The sequence below is a fragment of the Ambystoma mexicanum genome, chromosome 12 (genome assembly GCF_040938575.1).
Source record: "Ambystoma mexicanum isolate Mex_15411 chromosome 12, UKY_AmexF1_1, whole genome shotgun sequence".
NCBI classification, from domain to species: domain Eukaryota; kingdom Metazoa; phylum Chordata; class Amphibia; order Caudata; family Ambystomatidae; genus Ambystoma; species Ambystoma mexicanum.
Window position 1 is genome coordinate 423,687,641 of NC_090936.1, and position 19,739 is coordinate 423,707,379.

Genomic DNA, 19,739 nt, shown 5'->3' on the forward strand with positions numbered 1-19,739 from the left:
CTTCACCGTATCTACGTGCTGCTATGGGCCTGTCGAAATATCTTATCTCTTGGTCTGCTGCTTCTCGGTACTCCTCTAGTTTGGTCTTAATTTCAGTGCCCAATTGTGGGGTTGGGGCAATGGGTCTGGGTCTGCAGTGATGACAATTGCGTCTCGAGACTTTCCAGTCTAGCCCTAATATCTTTAACGATTCCCCCTTCGATGGATATCGAGTGGCCTCTTACGCAGACTTTGAATGCTTGCCAAAGTGTAGCCTGGGTTGAGACCGAATGTTCATTGATCTCAAAGTATTCTTGAACATATTGCGCCATTGAATTTTTATATACAATGTCACTTAGGGCTGCTGGCTTAAATCTCCATGGTGGCCTTGGGCTGGTTTTGTCTGGGATTTGCAGTGTTAGTTGTATCGGGGAATGGTCGGAGTAGGTTCTGGGAAATATGTGGGCTTTCGTTACCCAGGCCATGCTATCATTGTCTATTAGCCATAAGTCAATTTTAGAGTGCATATCGTGGACTGTGGAGCAGTAGGTGTATTCTCTGCTACCCGGGTTCAATGTTCTCCAGACATCTTTTAATTGTAAATCTGTCATTTGTGTGAGTATTGTCTGTGCTGCTCTGGTTAATGTTCTCGCCTGGGTCGATGTACGATCTAGCTGTACATCCAGTATCGTGTTGAAATCTCCACTGCATAACACCCGGGCTGTAGGATATCTCGCTAGTTTTTCAAACACTGTGGAGTAGAACCCTGGCTGGTCAGTATTCGGGCCATATATGTTTAAAAAAACTATTTCTCTATCATATAGCCTGCCATATACTAGAACATATCTCCCATCAGGGTCACATTCGGTCCCCTCACAGACAAACGGTAGTGTTTTGTGTATTAATATCGCTGCCCCCCTTGCCCTGGTAGAGTAAGTCGTGAAGTATTGATGAGTGCCCCAATTTGCTATCAGTAGTTCCCCATGCCGTGGGCCTATGTGTGTCTCCTGTAAGAAAATTATCTTGGATTTTTGTCTGTTGAGGTAGGCCATTATCTTCCTTGTCTTGATCTTGGAGCCCAAACCCCTAACATTCCAACTCCGTACATTAATGGTTTCAGCATTAGGCCTATCCATTGTCTATGAGGTATTTGCTATGTCGTGTGTCTCAGTATGTCTGTGTTTTTTGCTCAATAGATTCAGTGCTTAGAACATGTGTGCTTTTTTGCTTTGCAACCTTGTTTTTTAAACAAAACTTCTGAGAACAACTCCCCAACATTCCTAAATTAGACCCTCCCCCCTCCCTCACAGTTCCCTTAACTTCAACTGTGTCAGTCCATTTCCATCCCTCCCCTCCCCACAACATTTCGAGCACTTGCTACTAGGGGGGCTGCGGCGTCTCCAGTGCTCGAGCCAACTTTAATGATAAGTATCTTGTCCGGTTCCCTCCTGTTACTCTCACACATCTCAGAGCTTTTTGGGATGATATTTCCGTTGTTGTTTGAAACATGTATGTTTCTTTTCATTTCTAGCATCCCAGACATGAACTTCCCGGAGGGAAGCTTCTGACAATGTTGTTCCTTCGCATTTCGAGATCATGGTAACTGTGTTCAGGTTTCAGCTTGTCCACATCATCCACACTTTAGGTCTGTCCATTATTAGGGGGAATATGCGTTTCAATACATTTCGCCGCCACTTCGGGAAACGTGAAAAAATATGGCTTATTCTGATGTTGAATTTTGAGCCTGGCGGGGTAGAGCATTGCATATTGTACCTGTCTTTCACACAGCATTTTTTAAACTCCTGTAAAGTGTTTTCTTTCATGTTAGACCGCCAGGGTGAAGTCTGGAAAGATGCGGATGACATTTGCCTCCCATTTTAGCTCCTGTTTCTCTCTAGCGGTTTTTAGAACCAGATCCCTGTCTCTGTAGTTCATCATGCGTGCTATAATGGGCCTGGGATATGCTCCAGGTTTTGGCTCCGGGGCTAATGATCTGTGCGCCCTTTCCACTATGAACGTCGGTGACCATCCCAGATCTCCCAATAGTGTGCGCAAAAGGTCCTCTATCGCTTTCTGCATCGGTCCCTTTATTGCCCCTTGCGGAACACCAAATATGCGGATATTGTTTCTCCTGGACCTCGCCTCCAAATCTTCACACTTGCTTTTCACTGTGCCTAGTTCGATGGCCATTGTGGATATCGTGTTCTTCAAGGCCTCCAGAGCGTCCTCAGTGCCAGATATCCTGGATTCCGCCTCGGTCATGCGAGTGGTTGTCTTGTCTAGTTGTGTTTTTATATTGGCGACTGTTGCCTTGATGCCATCCAGCTTGTCCGTGAGGGCAGCAAATCCCTGCTGCATCGCCTGAAAAACTGCCTGTGGATCCATCATGGTGGCCAGGGGGCTCTGACCCTCACGCACAGGCGTTACCTCATCTCCGTCGGTTTCCGTTATATTTGCATCATGGTCGTGTATTTATCGATGGTCCCTCTGCTTTTCTTTGGTCCAAAATTTTTGGGCATCGTCTCTGGTCTGGGGGCTCTCCCAGACGTGTGTGGTTTAGACCTCTTCCCCCCAGTTATAATGTGATTGTGGTTATATTTCCCTTTCCTGGTATGATCTTACGTGACAATGTTGGGTGCTGATCCGTCTTGCTGCCGGATTAATGACTTGCGCCTCCAAGCTCTTATCGTCCGTGGTCCAGATATGGGTATCTCGGTGCTCAGGAGGAGGGTTATTATAGTTCTGCCACCTTTTCGCAATAGGTTTTATTGCCTAACCTTCCCGGCACCTCGGACGGGGCGGCCGCAAAACCGGTACTCAGCCAATGCTGTAATGATAGTCCCCGGTGTTTCATACAGGCCCGTTATTTATTGCGGGGATGCAAAAAAAAATATCTGTTACCGCACTTGGGCACCAAAAGGTTTTGTTGTAGCTGTGCATTACTTGTGTGGTACTGAAGGGCCTTCCCGTGCTCTCATCGCATGGCGGAGCCCACCTTCCGGACTGAGGCGAGGATCCAGTGGCGCCGAAGGAGGATGAGGGGGTGGAAGGAAGGTGAGCTTCTCGGCCCCGGGACTGCCCTCCCACACTGCGGTGACTGTGCAGGAGCACTGAGTGTCCAGTCCGCGGCTTGTCTTTTAGCCCCCTTGTCCACTCGGGGGGTCGCAGCATCGTCCACAGAGTGCGCAATAGGCAATGATATGCAGAGGAAGCGGGGAGGGCTTACCTCTTCAGCCGCGGCCCGACCCAGGCGCGGGCCGTCACTTGTTCATGTTGCCGGCGCGATGAAGGCCGATGGGGTCAGCGGGCGCTCCACGATGGTCGGAGCGCCCGCAGTTCTCCTCCGCCGGATAGCTGGTGAAGCGAGCGGTCCGCCGCCGCCACGCCCGCCGCCCCGGGGTGGGGGTCCTCCCCTCTCTCGTCGGCCGCCAAATCTCAGGCTGCCTCGTGGGACCGCCGGGCTTTTATCTCCGGAACCGCCGCATCGATCAATCCCAAATTTCGTGTGGGTGGTCGGGTTGTATTGTTATCCTCTCTTCTCCAAAATCGTGTGAAACCGGGTCGGACAAGTTGTCTCTTTTTGGCTCGCGGCCCTGAGTTCCGCCAGAGCTCACACGAGAGCCGCCATTTTCTCGCGTGCGCAACAGCGCTCTGAATTTAGGGTTTTTAACCAGTGCTAGGGTCGATGAGCATAGTTTTCTTGGTGGGTCAGAAGGAGAGCCAAGTTCTTTGATGTATGATGGGTGCATTCCATGCACGGCCTTGTGAACTGAGGCCGCTTTGAATTCTAGGCGCGCAGCAACAGGAAGCCAGTGGAGGTCTCTACGACTGTCTGAGATGTGGTCTCTCTTTGATTTTCTTTTTACAATGCAGACAGTTTTGGATCACTTGTAAGACCTGGATATTCTTCTTATGATCCCAGGAGCGCTTTTCCGTAGTCGAGTCTGGGTAGAATAACTGCCCGGGCCACAGATGAGCAGATGGATTCGAACAGAAAGGGGTGGAGGTTCCCCAGTAGCCTGAGATAGTAGGTACCGTTTTCCACGACCTGATTAACATCAGCCTCAGTGCTATGACACATGAATGTTGATGACATTCGTCATCAACATAGAAAATGGGCTTCCTGTTCAACAGGACTGCACGGCATTGTGCTGTGCTTCTAGGGTAAGTTTCTTTTTTTATAAAAAAAAAAGACCCCAGCACACTTTTAGCACCCACGTAGGACACGTAGGGTGAAGTGGGAGGGGGAGCTGGGAAGCAAAGGGGGAGCAGGCTGCACCGGCAGCTGGCAAGCACGCTTGTACCATACGGTATGGTCTGCGTTTTGAGCTTCCTGATAGGCTGCAGGGTGCTAATGCTGCTTCACCATCTGTCTGTATGTCTGTCTGCTGTCCATCTGTCCTCTTGTCTCTTTGCCAAGCCTGTCCGTCTTTACATGTCTTTATTTTTTGGTTCTTTCAACATGAAGCGAGTCTGAAGGCAACCCACGTAAGGCCTCATTTAGAGTTTGACAGTGTGGTAAAATACTGCTGATAATTCCATTACCAAATTATTTTGGTCAGTTAAGGCATCACTGCCACTTTTACCGCACTGCCAAATTATAGGTTTGGCCTGGAAGTGGTGCTGAAGTTAAACTCTCCACTGGGTTTACCACAGGCAGAAATAGTGCTTGCGGTAAATACAACTAAATCCACATAGAGTCCTGCGGGCTCCAAAAGTAATGGACAAATACCACGATTACCCTCCTCACATTCCTGCGGTAAATCCCTGGGACCGAGTGGCAGTAAAAGTGCAGGAGTTATTAAGGCCCTTACTGTTTGGGCAACCACAACATTCAGTCCTAAACTTCACATTGGTCGGCATGGGCTGAGACCCATGGAATGTATGTATGTGTGGGATTTATGAAGCCTGGGCCTAGCTGAGCAGCAATGGAGCGCTGTACATGGGTGGAGGCTGGGGGTGCGGGGGGCACACACCCAGTGTGCAGTGGTAGCAGAGGTCGCTGGAACGGGACGGGAGGAAAGGATAGGATGCAATTCCAAACCAGAAAGATTTCAGGGAAGCGGAAAGCCTTTTCTCTGTGTTTTTGTGAACCTGTCATATTATAGTGTGTTGAGGTAACCCGGGGTGAAGGTAAAGGTAGCCTGGGATCAAATTTGAGGTGTGTCAGCACCAGCAGCTTTTGGTGGGTGCGGGGGGGGGGCAGATAATAGGGCGCCAGCTTGAGGGTTGGGAGCGCACTGGGCGCCAAGGGGCAGTCAGGAGGGATGGCCGCACCCCCTGCCGCCCCCCCCAGACTCTGCACCTGATTGGAATAGTAACAGGGGCAATTTCACGTGTTAGATACAGGTGCCCACAGGCCATCCGCTTTGCTATTCAGATCAGACAATCTACAGCAGAACGCTAGCCTGGGGCAGAGGTCTTGTGTGCGCCTACTGTCCCCTACTGGTGAGTGCCAATACCACTAGCCTGTAAGGTGAAGAAGTGCTGGCTAGACACTGCAACTCTAATGTGGCGTGGATGGATGCTATGCGCTCAGGAAATGAGGGAAGAACCTGCCCATGATGTGAGCAGGCAGCGCAAGTGAGAAGCAGCTGCTTCACCTTGCACGCTGCCCAAGCAGCTGCTTCACCCTACACACTGCCCAAGAAGCTGCTTCACCCTGCACAATGCCCAGGAAGCTGCTTCACGCTGCCCAAGCAGCTGCTTCACCCTGCACACTGCCCAAGAAGCTGCTTCACACTGCCCAAGCAGCTGCTTCACCCTGCAAACTGACCAAGCAGCTGCTGCACAAGCAGCTGCTTCACTCTGCACACTGACCAAGCAGCTGCTTCACCCTGCCCACGCAATTGGTTCACCTTGCACGCTGCCCAAGCAGCTTCTTCACCCTGCACACTGCCCAAGCAGCTGCTTCAACTTGCACACTGACCAAGTAGCTGCTTCAACTTGCACACTGCCCAAGCAGCTGCTTCACCTTGCACACTGGCCAAGTAGCTGCCATGTCGTCACGGCCCTGTGCAGCCACTGACTGCTTTTTGCAGCAGCAAAGAAACACGTATCAAAATAATTGCTCGCTAAAATCATGTTCTCCTTCCATATTTGTCGCCTGCCGCAGGATTGTCCCCGAGAGAGCTGTAGTTTGAAGCAGGCAATTACTTGCGATTCCAAGGTTTTATTAGAGCAGGGAGAAGGCAGCGCGTGCTTGTCCTTTCACGCCTCGCAAATGGGAAGGGAGGAGGGGTGGGGGGGGGGGAGAAGTGGTATTCCTGCAGCCAGCAGGGACTTAGTTATTGATTCACAGCTCAAAGTTCAGCCGAATTCTGTTTTTCCTGTTACAGAAAGAGGAATGCATGGAGGCTGGGCAGCTAGCAGGTTTGTTTGAGGTTTTATGGGTATTTCAGTTGTTTACCTGTGGATTGATGCATTGGGCAGACTGTGTCCCCCTAGCCTGATGCGCATTGATAACAGCCTGGGGTGTACCACAGGACTCTGTAGATAACAGCCTGGGGTGTACCACTGGACTCTGTAGATAACAGCCTGGGGTGTACCACAGGACTCTGTAGATAACAGCCTGGGGTGTACCACTGGACTCTGTAGATAACAGCCTGGGGTTTACCACAGGACTCTGTAGATAACAGGGGGGGGTGTACCACTGGACTCTGTAGAGGGTGTACCACTGGACTCTGTAGATAACAGCCTGGGGTGTACCACTGGACTCTGTAGATAACAGCCTGGGGTGTACCACAGGACTCTGTAGATAACAGGGGGGGGGGTGTACCACTGGACTCTGTAGAGGGTGTACCACTGGACTCTGTAGATAACAACCTGGGTGCACCAAAGGACTCTGTAGATAACAGCCTGGGGTGTACCACAGGACTCTGTAGATAACAGGGGGGAGGTGTACCACTGGACTCTGTAGAGGGTGTACCACTGGACTCTGTAGATAACAGCCTGGGGTGTACCATTGGACTCTGTAGATAACAGCCTGGGGTGTACCACTGGACTCTGTAGATAACAACCTGGGGTGTACCAAAGGACTCTGTACATAACAGGGTGGGGTGTACCACTGGACTCTGTAGATAACAGCCTGGGATGTACCACTGCACTCTGTAGATAACAGCCTGGGTTGTACCACTGCCATCTATATATGACGAGGCATGACTTCCACAGTGTCTGGCCTCCAGCACCACTTTCCTGGTATAAGAAGCAGACACGTATAGGAAGGGATGTTGCTAGGTCTGGAAAAGGTCTGGGGCTTCGCTAATGTCGGGACTGTGGGGGCTCTGGGCTAGCTAGAATGTTGGTTCTAGCCCCTGAGCTTCTATCCAGGGCTACAACTGAAAGACTTGGGGCTATAGCCCCCCCAGATCTCGGGAGGATAGCTCAGGGGCAACGTGCTCGCCTTGGAAGCAAGATGACACGGAGCAACACAGGTTCGATCCCCGGGTCCGCGCGTAGGCACCTCTGGGTATTAAGCGTGTTATAAATAACCTATCATATCATATCATATCAGATCCCTTAGCAAGGCCTCTACATATAGGTATACCTTAACCGACTAGTTCGATTTCCGAGAACTATAGAATGCCAATGCTTAGGCCCTAGGGAGGATTCGAAATGACTTAACATCCACCTTCCATTAAGACGCTGTGGTATTTCGGAGGTGGGACCGTGCATAACGTACACCGTTTCAATTGACAATAGCCAGTCGGGCACCATAATGTTCATCACCATGTAATATACACCCAGAAATAGCAAATATTGTTTTGGTTTGAGCTCCTCGCCCCAACATATAGTAAAGTCCAGTTTGCTTATCTGAATGACTGAAACCAGGAAAATACTCTCCCATTACTGTCTTTTACATATTGGAAGTTGATCTTCAGAAAGGCTGACTAGATGTTCCTATTCAGCGGGTCACCAAGCCCAGCGTTATGCTGGATCCTCTCTCACACCTAGGGAGAGACAGGGAGGACAGAGGCGTAGAAAGTCAGGCCAAGGGAGGCATCAAGATGCCCTCCCCAGCTCAGGCAGCAGGCATTTCATTATGTTATGTTGTTATGTCCATGGTTCTTATGCCGTGCACTGTTGCCACCTGCGTGGTTTCTTGGTGCACTGGCGGATCTGTAAAGCAAGGAGGGAGGCGGGTAAGTTAGTAGGACTGAGCGGGAAAAAGAGCAAGAGAGCTGTGATGTGCTGTTGGAAGCTTCAGTTTGGTTGACACCATTCACTGAGCGTAGGTGTGTTTCTTTGGTTTGGTAGTCACCATTGTAGTTTTGGGCAAGTCTATGTGTGGTTTGTTTTGTTGTTGTGGTGTTGTGAAGTGCATGCAGTTTGTTGTGCTGTAGAGGTATGGTTGTGCTTAGTTCAGAGTTTGAGAAGGTGTATGAAGAAAGGTGATTTTTAGTAGGGCTAGTTAGTGGCCGCACCTTTCCGTAGATGGGCTAAATGCAGGAAATTGCTCACTAACAGATAGTCTAAATACGAGATATGGCTCATTAACACACATGGGCTAAATGCAGGGCATGGCTCACTAACACATATAGGCTAAATGCAGGAAATGGTGCACTAACACAGATGGGCTAAATGCAGAAATTTGCTCACTAACACAGATGGGCTAAATACAAGATTTGGATCATTAACACAGATGGGTTAAATGCAGAACATGGCTCACTAACACAGAGGGGCTAAATGGAAGACATAGGCCACTAGCACAGGTGGCCTAAATGCAGGGCATGGCTCACTAACACATATAGGCTAAATGCATGAAATGGTGCACTAACACAGATGGGCTAAATGCAGAAATTTGCTCACTAACACAGGTGGGCTAACTACGAGATTTGGATCATTAACACAGATGGGTTAAATGCAGAACATGGCTCACTAATAGAGATGGGCTAAATGCAGGACATGGCTCACTAACACAGAGGGGCTAAATGGAAGACATAGGTCACTAGCACAGATGGCCTAAATGCAGGGTATTGCTCACTAACACAGATGGGCTAAATCCAGGGCAAGGCCCACGAACACAGACATGCTTAATGCAAGATATGGCTCACTAACACAGATGGGCTAAAAGCAAGATATGGCTAACTAATACAGATCGGCTAAATGTACGATATGGCTCACTTGCACAGATGGGCTAAATGCAGGGCATGTCTCACTAACAAAGATTGGCTAAATGCGAGATATGGATCACAAGTACAGATAGGCTAAATGCAAGGCATGGCTCACTAACACAGATGGGCTAAATGCAGGGCATGGCTCACTAACACAGATGGGCTAAATGTAAAGCATGGCTCACTAACACAGACGGTCTAAATGCAAGATATGGCTCACTAGCACAGATGAGCTAAGTGCAAGATATGGCATACTGACCAAAATGATCAATGTTCTATGTTCTACTAGGTAATACGAGTGGTGGGGCTTTACTGGATTACAGTAAAGGCTGAACTCCACACCCAGACCACACTTACTTTATCTGTCACTGCTAGTTGACTGCGGGAGGCTCCTCAGGCAAACATGGGCAAACATGGACTAGAGCTGTGTCTTTGGGAGCTGCCCTTTGCCTTGTGGCCTTTAGCGGAAGGCTGCCCAGGCAGGAGACTGCCCTGAAGGGTTGACATGAATCGGGCACCAGACCCAATCAGGGGTTGGGGTGGGGTGGGAGGTGGCAGGAGCAGAAAACAGGAAAAGGCCTGTGGGAGTAGGTGGAGCACTGAAACACGCCATAAAACAGTGAAAATCCACCAAGATAAACTTTAAATTATATTGATGCCAGGTGCAGGCGAAATGAGCAGTAGCTCTTAGCACACTGCAAACACCTGCAGGAACACTCACCGGAACAGAGCAACAGCTAGAAATGCCACGAGGAGAGCAGATGAAGGAATGAGACCCTAAAGGTATTATAGTCTGCACACCAGGCCCAATCACAGTATTAAAGTTGCCAGTGTGCCAGGTCCTTTTATTTCCCACCTCCCTTTAAGTACAATCTCCATCCAACTAAAGAGCTATTTCCTATTACCTAGCCCTTGCGACGTGTTCACACATTGTCATTGTTGTCTGACTGTGGCGTCATTGGAACTCAGATTGAACTGGAAACATCAGCTTTGTGGGATCAGCAGGAAATGTAAAGTTTGGCTATGAAACATGCCATGTGTTTATTTTAGGTCCTTCAGGAGGGAATCATTCACATTCTAGCAAATGAGCCAGGGCTTCATCCCATCGACTAACAGTTGCAGAGCTGATTCAGTGAACTGTTCGGTACAACGTCCTTTCATCGCCAGGCATTTCAAAGCCTACAATTTAACCATGTACAAAATAACGTGAAAGTTCATCTAATGTTTTCTGGGCGGGGGGAAGGGCAGATAAGTGGTTGGGGGTTTGGGTATAGTTAAACATAGGTGCAGGAGGGGAGGCTCAATGAACTTTCTCGTGATTTCATACACGTTTAAATTGCAGGCTTTGAAATGCCTGACGATGAAAGGACATAGAACCAACTGTTCATTCTCAATGATTGGGTGACTACCAGGTCTCAGGGAGAGGATGAGGATAAGCAAGTGCTTACATTTGTCCTTTGGATAGGCAGTCCTCAACAAAAGCTAGGATTTACTGCTGACAACTTGTCTTATCTTATTGTCCCAGTTCTTCTGCTCAAGGTTTCTAGTACCGGTAGAAACCATTACTGCTTCACGGGTAACTCTGAGTGATGGAGAATCGTAACGGGGGAATACATTTTTAGGTGTCTACCTTACTGTGCCATGTTTACATTTTGTGTCAGACATCACATGCACACTTCGATTCTTCTCCTAAGTGCCACCTCGCTCCACTACATAAGGCAATATTCAGCATCACAAGCATCTTTACTGTGTTGCTTTGATGGTTGCATGTCATTCTCCAAAAATTAACATGAACTTTTAAATATGTATGCATCTAGTTCATAATGTGTCCAAGCGACACTAGAAACTGCTGTTTTTATTGCTCTCCATGAATCAGGTTTGGAAAAAGCTATTTGGGTGGTAGAACTCGGGGTATGGCTGTTGTCTACCCGTGGAGCAATCTTCCTACTGCTCTCAAGGCAGAAGAAAAACCATCTGCTGTTTAGAAAGACTCTCCTTTTCAATAAGGTTTGGTCATGTATTTTCCCTATGTTCTGATCATTGCTACCTCTGTTAAATCCCCCTCCCCAGTTGCTTTGCTCTTTCAAACCCCTAGTAGGCACCGGGTCATCCTGACCTCTTTACCTCCTGCAACACTGATTCCCACCCTTCGCACATATAATTGTCACTACCCTTTGATCACTCCATTGGATTGTGCTCCCCCTCCAGCATTTCTCCCTTCCGCTTCCTACTCACACTTAACTGATCTACGCGTTCTAAGGCGGGGTATGTCCCAGTTTTATCCTTCGGCTTCGCTTTGAAGTGACTGTGCTTGCATCTACTTCCTTTTAAATCAACAATAAATAAATAAAATAAGAGGACAAACACGTCCAACCCAGTCACTTATTTACTCCATGTCCTTCTAGTTAATTACATAACATAGCAATTCTCTTTCAAAAGGGGGAAAAAGGAATTCTGGAGCAAATAGTCATTGATACCAACCATGACCCATGACCTGTGGCATGCTAACACATCAGCTACATGTACCCTAGTAAAGAATGGCTCTGGAAACAACCACAAGGCAACTCCCAAACCAACAAGCAACAGCACATTGTATAGATCAAGGTATGTGGGGTCCCATGCTTGTTTCTTGTGGGTAAAGAAAGGCCTTCATGGCCACTGGGCCACTGTGGGGTATGCACTCTTGGAATGACTCATACATGATTGATGGGAAATCGCCCTTTGTCTTGAAGATGATGACCACACAAGTCTTCGCGGGTGGGGGGGGGAGAACGTGACATTACTTAAAGAGGCTTGTACTTGCCGGCGACTATAGGGAGGGAAGTGTCTCGGAAGAATGTGCAATGGAGGACGCCCACCTCGTCCTCCTCAAGGCTACATTACACTATGGACCTCATAAAGGCATACATGGATGGGAACAGGTGCTAGGCAATCGTGGAAAGAGGACATAGCCCAGCAGATGATTTTTGCTCTTGGAAATATACCCTAGAACCAATTCTAAAATGTTTGGCTCGTCAGTTGTTTTGGACTCACACTTCCATCGGCCCTAGCAAGCTTGGTCAGTGATTAGGGATCGTGAGAGCATACCCAGAGGTTTCTAAGCGCAGACCGATGTCGTCTTACTTCCAAGGCGAGCACATTACCCCTGAGCTATCCTCCCGAGACATGTTACATACTCATAGGCATAATTGTATCTGTCGCCCCTTAGACATGTAGATGTCATCCAACTTGTTTAGCTATGTTTTACCTTGGGAGACATGGCAAATTAGCCAACCTTTGAACAGCTAACACTGAAAGCAAAGGCATTTCTAAATCCTCAGCTAACGCGCAAGTAATTGCCAGGCAGGCAAATGAATAATAATCCTATGACCAGTTCATTGTGAAAAGTCTTCTAGCATCATAAGGTCAAATCGATAAGGCTGTTTCTTTGCGACGTCAGTTTTCCTGTTTTTCTTTTTGCTTGTTTCTGCTGAACCACTTGATTTTCCTCTCTTACCCAATTGCTTTCCCTGACGTCCTTTTTTGGTTTCGACCATTTAGCTGCTTTCACTTTTCTGAAAATGTTTCGGGATGACCCTTTTACAATCAACCTCATTGCAATAGAGGTTAGAGAAACTAGCTTTTCATATTTCATCCTGTGGCCAAGCCAGATTGCTGTCACGTAGGCTATGATGTGGCTACCAGCGGCGGACTGGGAACCAAAAGAGGCCCTGGAAATAATGTTCAAAGTGGCCCCATGTTACACATTTCCACTAGCCCAACCCTTTTCCTATGAGAACATTTGGAAATAAAATACAAAAGGGTGCAGAGGCACACCCGGAAATCTCCAGAGTTCCCTATAGGCCAGTCCCCCCCTGGTGGCTTCAAATGGTTTCTTGAAAATACAGTAGGGAGGTTCTGGAGCGGCGGTGGGATTCACCTAAGAAGCGTCTCTCTGCAGGCATGTTCACGGTTGACCTGTAACATGCATGTCAGAAGAGCACACCAAGGCAGAACACACTGGATCCCTCATGATGAAATGGACTGCACTGACACGCCCCAACTATGTCAGTGTGGTCCACCGACATGGCCACCCTGGTGCCTAACCTGGCCATTGCACTTTGCGGCTTACCCGTGATATATTATTGCACGCCTGCACAGGGAGATTGAATGGAGGGGGCTTCACTTCTGCGTGTGGGGCAGTCATGGATGCGGGTGTTTTGGAGTGGGGAGTGGGCCTATACAGTGCATGCAGGAGGGAAGAAGGCTCATTGACATTGTCTTCGTGCTCCTTCTTGCTTTGCTGACACCCATCTCTGTCACGGAAGAAGCCTCTCCTGCCAGTGTGCCTTGCGAACGTTGCTCCTTTGCCGCTTGGATCCTCTGAGGCCTGCAATGACTCAGTGCCTCCGGTCAATCCAGTCCTCCTTCCACTCCGCAGTCCCTAACTTCACGCCACCTTTCTGCTCCTTACCCTTGCTGCAGTCCTTTCAAGGTCTGTCCCCATAAAGTTCCCTTATAACTAGGGGGACCAGATCTAAAAAGCAATAAACCGGGACGTGACAACTGACATAAACGTAGGACTAACCCTTGAAAGTGGCTGTGAAGGCACCACACTTCAGTAGCGGTTGGAGGAGAAGGGGGTTTAAGTGTTACTGTTCAAATATACTCCTATTATAATTAATTTATCACAAACTAACATTATCTGAAGTTGTAAAATGCAGCATTTCTTCTGTGCGAGATTGTGCATTCCTGCCTGCCAGCTATGAAGACCTACTACCGAAAACCCGGACCACTGCAATTTCCAATGGGAACATAATCTTGAGAAAAGGGGACAGAGCTCCAAAATCTGGAACCGTCCCAGCAAATCCGGGACATCTGGTCACACTACTTATAACCCCACCGCCCCTTACATACGTTTTCGCCTTGTGAGCTTGGCCTCTCCTGACCTTTCCTGAAACCGCTGTCCTGTGCCTTGGTTGCTCTCGTTACTCTCCCCACGTGCTCCCGTACCTAACAGCGTTCCCCTTGTACACCCACATTTCCCTACACTCACTCACTCACTGCACCCTCTTTGTGTGATCCAGAAAGTCCCTCCCACCCCATCCAGAAGTGTAGCTAGGATTGTCTAACAATTGGGGCCTGAAGCCATTGTAGTTGGGGAGAAAAGGGTGGGTTGACAAAACCTAGCTGGTTGTTGGTGCTGGCGAGGGGCTTGGTACCCCTTCGTTACTATACAAATCAGTCCGAAATTTGGTTGGTATGTGCAGGAATATTTATTATTTCAAGTGCAGCATAACACCTGGGGTACAGTGTACCAGGTTAGTGAACCGTAACAATAGAAAAAACAGCCGACGCGCGTTTCAACCAAAGTCTTTCTCAAGGCATTGAAGTTGGGGTGAGAGCTCCCGTTGGAACAGAAGTGGAACAACCCTGAGTAGGGTGCTGGTAGATGCTGGATAGCAGATTTCTGGGCCGGTGGTCCGTGAGCGTCCGGGTGGATTCCACTCCATTGTAGTTGGGCCCACTGCAGTGACATTTACATCTGTAAATGCCCAGACAGTGCTGCTGAGTAAGGATTTACAGATTTCGGGTGGGCCATGCCTGCTCAGGCCCTACCCTGTCTACGCCACAGCACCGCTCCGTTGTATCTCCATGTGACCCGGAACGTCACCTTCCCCTGTGCTACATTTTCTGAGCCTCTGCAATTTGTTAAGGTCAGTACTGATACAGAACCTTGTTTGGGGATCTTTCCCACTTGTGATGAATGAGACGCTGGAATCTCAGGGAACACCACCTCCGCCCCCCACAGTTGTACATTAATGCTCTCTGGAATTAAACATAGCAGTAATGATGGCTGTGCCCTGGTCCCTTTTGCAGTTCTGCTTGGCTCGGTTCCTTCACTTTAGACCTTATGCAAAGACAAGGCTTCCGAAAGCTCATGCATAGCCGTTCATATCACAGGGCTTAACCGTGTCCAACACTTCCATCTCAAAATGTACTGGAGGAGGGCAAATGCTTCCCACAGATATGTGGGGGTGACCGAGCATTGCTAGGGATCTTGCACCAGCAAAGGGAAGTTCTGTGGCTTCTCCGCCAGCGAAAATAGTAACAATAATGTGCTAAAATGGTGCATTTTGCTACACTTTCTGTGGAAAAAAGCCGTACAGTTTGCAATCAGTTGTGTTGGGCGACACAAACAAAACATTGTCACCAACAAGTCACCACCAGTGCAAAGGAGCATGTTCCAATGCATTTGCCCACACTATATTCCACTATATAAAAACCTTTTCATGCTGGCTGCGTTGTTACATGTCTATGCAGGCTGCCTCAACATATGCCATTAGTCCCATAAAAGGGCACGCACATGTTTGCTTTGCCCATAATGCCAGTAGTGATACTGCAAGAGAACATGTCTATGTTGGCTCTTCCAATATATGCCATTATCTCCACCTAAGAATATAATGTTGTTGGCTTTGCCAGTAAAAAAATGCCATGCCACAGTAAAACAATATACACAGCCTGGCTGCACCAATGCTCCAATGCAAGTCAGTGCAGCCATGTAAAAACACTCTTCATGCCAGCTTTCTTTACCCCTGAGGCCCAGTAAAAACTGCTGTGTCCCAGTAAGAAAAATTGGCCAGATTGACACCAGCAATGTTGGGCAGTATGGTCTCATAAGAACACTCATCTTGTTGGCTTTGCCCTTGATACTCTGAAAAAATCCCATGCCGCAGTAAGAAAACATGTCCTGACTGCTGCTGCACTAATGCCCCGCACGGCAATTGTAGGGCTGCTCCTTGGCACATATGTATTCATATAGCATTCGTACACGCTCAATCTCTCATCCACATGTGCACCCATACAACACATACTGTCTCATACACACACACACACTCTCATTTACACATGCACTTACAGGCACACATACACACATTTAGACATACATACATGCATACATACATACATACATACATACATACATACATACATTTTATTTCTTACCGGAAGCTCGATTCCGGATTTGAAAAGCTGCTTGCAACAAAGACCCTCCAGCTCCCGTGCAGCACGCCGCAGGAACCAGGACCCAGAAATATATTCCTGGTTCCTGCTTTATGTGGGGTGGAGCTTTTGCATCTCCATTGTGCTGCACGAGGAGACCTACATTTGCAGGGAGGCACAGGAGTACACCCTGCACACACACAGGCCTGCAGAAGTCATTTAGGAGGACTCACTTGCAAACTTTAAGGTTACCTTAGAAACCCCTGTGCTCATTTAACCCTGAGCTTTCAGCTGAGCCATCGCCCTTCTCTCAGACAACCTTAATGGACCAGTACTTCCTGCAGGAGCCACCAGGGGACTGGTCCCCATGCATTGAGCGGCACAGGGCTGGATGGTAAGGGCATCAGTTAGGAGTCTACAACGGTTGAACTTATGACCTCCCTCTACACTCACCTATATGGCTTGTGACTGCCTTTTATCTTTCGTTGTCAAATATGTACGTTATATATTCATTTTACATTTATTGGAGGAGTATAGATTAATTAACCACTTTTAGCAATTACCTCAGGGGCAATGGCTGTGTGGAGTCACTTCTTGTGAGGGCTTCAGGGGCAGGCTAAGAAATGAGAGGCATGTGCCAAGACCCAAGAAAAAGCAGTAGCCCAATGGCTTCTACAGTAGGGAAATTGGTGACCTCACGTGCTCTAATACCCCTATTTCCTCTGTACTCGAGATGCGCGTGTTAGGGAGACCAAGGGTTATAGCAATTCATTTAAAGAACTCTGAGCATAAATATATAATGTTCACGTGGGCGTTTTCTAGCATACTCTGTGCTTTTGATGTCAAGAGGTTTTTTCAAGTAATAGAACGTGTTTTTTTTTGTTTTTGTGAGTTTATGTATCACTTTTCCAAGCTAGACTTATTGCATGGTAATAATGCCTAATTTATCGATGCAGATGCTTTTGTCCTTGTTGAGTCGTGTGCCAGAGCAGCTGCATGAAAACACTTCTTGCTTCTGTTTTTCAGGTCGAAATGCTAGAGCAGAAGTACGGGGGCCACCTGGTCTCGCGCAGGGCTGCATGCACCATCCAGACAGCCTTCCGCCAGTACCAGCTCAGCAAAAACTTTGAGAAGATCCGAAACTCCCTTCTCGAGAGCCGCATGCCTAGGAGAATTTCCCTGCGAAAGGTTCGGGTCCAGAACTCTGAAAGTTTCTCTACTGAGAAAGCCCTGGTGGAAGGGTACAACTTTGTTGGGATTCCACTGGTGAGGTCGCCATCTTTGCCCGCCACCATCAGCGGAGCCCTGACGGAACTGGAGGACTCTTTTACAGAACAGGTCCAGTCTCTGGCAAAGTCAATCGATGATGCCCTCAGCACATGGAGTCTGAAGACTATGTGTTCCCTCCAGGATGGCAGCTCGTACCAGATCCGGGAGACCTTCAGTGCAATGCAGCAGAATCAGGACATTGACAAGGCCGAGCTGCATGACCTAGCGAAAGACGAGGGCCTACAAGATGCCCTACCAAAAAGCAGCAGCACCCTCATGATGGCCTTCAGGGATGTCACTGTTCAGATTGATAACAAGAACATTTCCGTCTCGTCGTCTACCTCTGTGTCGATGGCCAACTGCCTAAGCAGTGCCCAGGCCGGACTTTGCCAGGCCTCCAAGTCTGCAGAAAGCAAAGGGAATGGGGACCATGACGCAGAATCCTCCAATGCCCTAGAAGGACTTGTAGACACCAGAATCATCCAGAACAGCCACACCTTTACAGAAGTGAACGTCAACAGCAATGGCTTGGGCGGGGGGCTGGTGGAACAGGGGCAAATGATGGTGCAGCAAATGTTTGATTCTGGCAATGAAATAGGCCGTGGCAAGAGCTTGGAATCTGAGACAGCGGATAACTCCGAACAGTTGAGCAGCAGCAGTACCTCCACCTCGGCCAAGTCGGCATCCGAGGTCTCCTCCAAAGAGGCCCTTCAAGCCATGATCTTGAGTCTCCCCAGGTACCACTGCGAGAACCCGGCCAGCTGCAAATCGCCAACACTTTCCACAGACACCATGAGAAAACGCCTCTACCGCATTGGCTTGAACCTCTTTAACGTGTAAGTAACTGGCTGTAAACTCTTCCGTGTCTTACCTTCCTCCTCCTTCTCTTTCTCCCTTATTTCTTTACCTTCATTGATTTCAAGTCCTTTAAATATATAACTAATTTTTCCTCTGACCTAATTTACGATGGATTAAGTAACTGGCATCATAAGTTAATACCCACTTATAAACAGTTAAAGTGATGGGGAATGGCTTACAGTGTTTTAAAAATGTGGTAGGTGACCAATAGCGGGTAGGTAAATATTGTGTGTAATGAGAGGGGGTTTGTTGCACTACACACTGTGGAGGACTTTAAAGGAGTGACATATGGCCAAATGATGGTCTCAGGGACTAGTATATTTCGATTAGATTCAAATGTTAGTGACATAATTATATATGCATATTTTTCTCAACTTCAGGTCATAGGTCTGGTCCTACCACAGAGAAGTACTGTTCTTTAGTTGTTGACAGAAGCTTTGGGCACATGCTAATATCTAGATCAGGAGTCTGCAATCTTTGGTTCTCCAGGTGTTTTGGACTACAATTCCCATGATCTCTCATCATTGTGTATGCTGGCTAGAGCTGATGGAAGTTGAAGTCCAAAACATGTGGAGAGCTAAAGTTTGCTGACCCCTGATCTAGATGGACGCCCTGATCTAGATGGACGAACACAGCATAGGTTTGTCTTCCCAGTCAGATAGGTTAAGACTGCACCTTAGAGTAGAACCTAGAAGTGGATGTGGGGCTGAAATGGGGGCTAGTAGAACCGTTTACGGTGGCTGGTCTCCTTGTCAATCCTTTGTAGGCATGCTATGGATTTAAGGAAAACTGTAGATCTAAACAGAGTTTCATTGGCCCAAGCGATTACAAATGAGAGTTTTAAGTACCAGTTTGCGGTTCATGTCTAGAACAAATGTGATACCTTATAGAAGATACCCATCTGGCAATCGAATGGTTTAACGCTATTATCAGCTTATAGTCGATAAAATGGGCGATCTGGAGAAAAACGCTTACAGCCATTTCCATATATTGCATAAGAGAATGGATGGAGTCACGGATTGCACCCCATGTGGGAAAGCAAGAAACTTCCAAGTGTTTCCATATTGTCATGTTGTAGAAGTAAACAACAATGAGTGGACATTTTTTTGTTAATAAAAAGTTTCATTGTTTAAAGGATGGACTTAGCTTGAGAGCAGCGGAGCAAAGTATGGGTAGTCGGCATTTGGGCTGCCATCTTTTAACAGCAGCACAGCACTGTGAGGTATGTGTGTCAGTATATGCGTCCATTGGAATTAGTCCTTGGTCAGGTTTTGTTGAAAGAGCCGTATTTTGAGAGATTTGCAAAATTGGAGAATTCCGAGTTGACACCGGCATCGAGTTCCAGAGCGTGGTTGCATGACAAGCGAAGGATTTGCGGGTCCTCTTGTCGAACGGAAAATCATATTGTGCCTCCTACACTGTATGAATATATGTATATTGGCTTACGCCAAGCTGCTTATAAGCCTCTTGAGAGGAAATCTGCATTGCAAGGTCTTGACCTTAGATCAGTGTAAGCCGCCATTTTAGGTCTATCCGCCA

The 19,739-nt window shown here is 47.9% G+C and overlaps 1 protein-coding gene and 1 long non-coding RNA gene across 6 annotated transcripts in view; one reads left to right on the forward strand and one right to left on the reverse strand.

Moving 5' to 3' along the window:
• IQSEC3 (IQ motif and Sec7 domain ArfGEF 3) overlaps window positions 1–19,739 on the forward strand; it is a 1,249,628-nt gene that overhangs the window by 734,509 nt on the left and 495,380 nt on the right. For all 5 annotated transcript variants that reach the window (XM_069628576.1, XM_069628577.1, XM_069628578.1 and 2 more), the window contains one exon: window positions 17,100–18,178. In XM_069628576.1, coding sequence (XP_069484677.1) covers window positions 17,100–18,178 — 1,079 coding nt within the window. The remainder of the gene's footprint in view (window positions 1–17,099; window positions 18,179–19,739) is intronic.
• LOC138513602 (uncharacterized) overlaps window positions 1–19,739 on the reverse strand; it is a 69,687-nt gene that overhangs the window by 17,432 nt on the left and 32,516 nt on the right. The gene's annotated exons all lie outside the window — the stretch shown is intronic.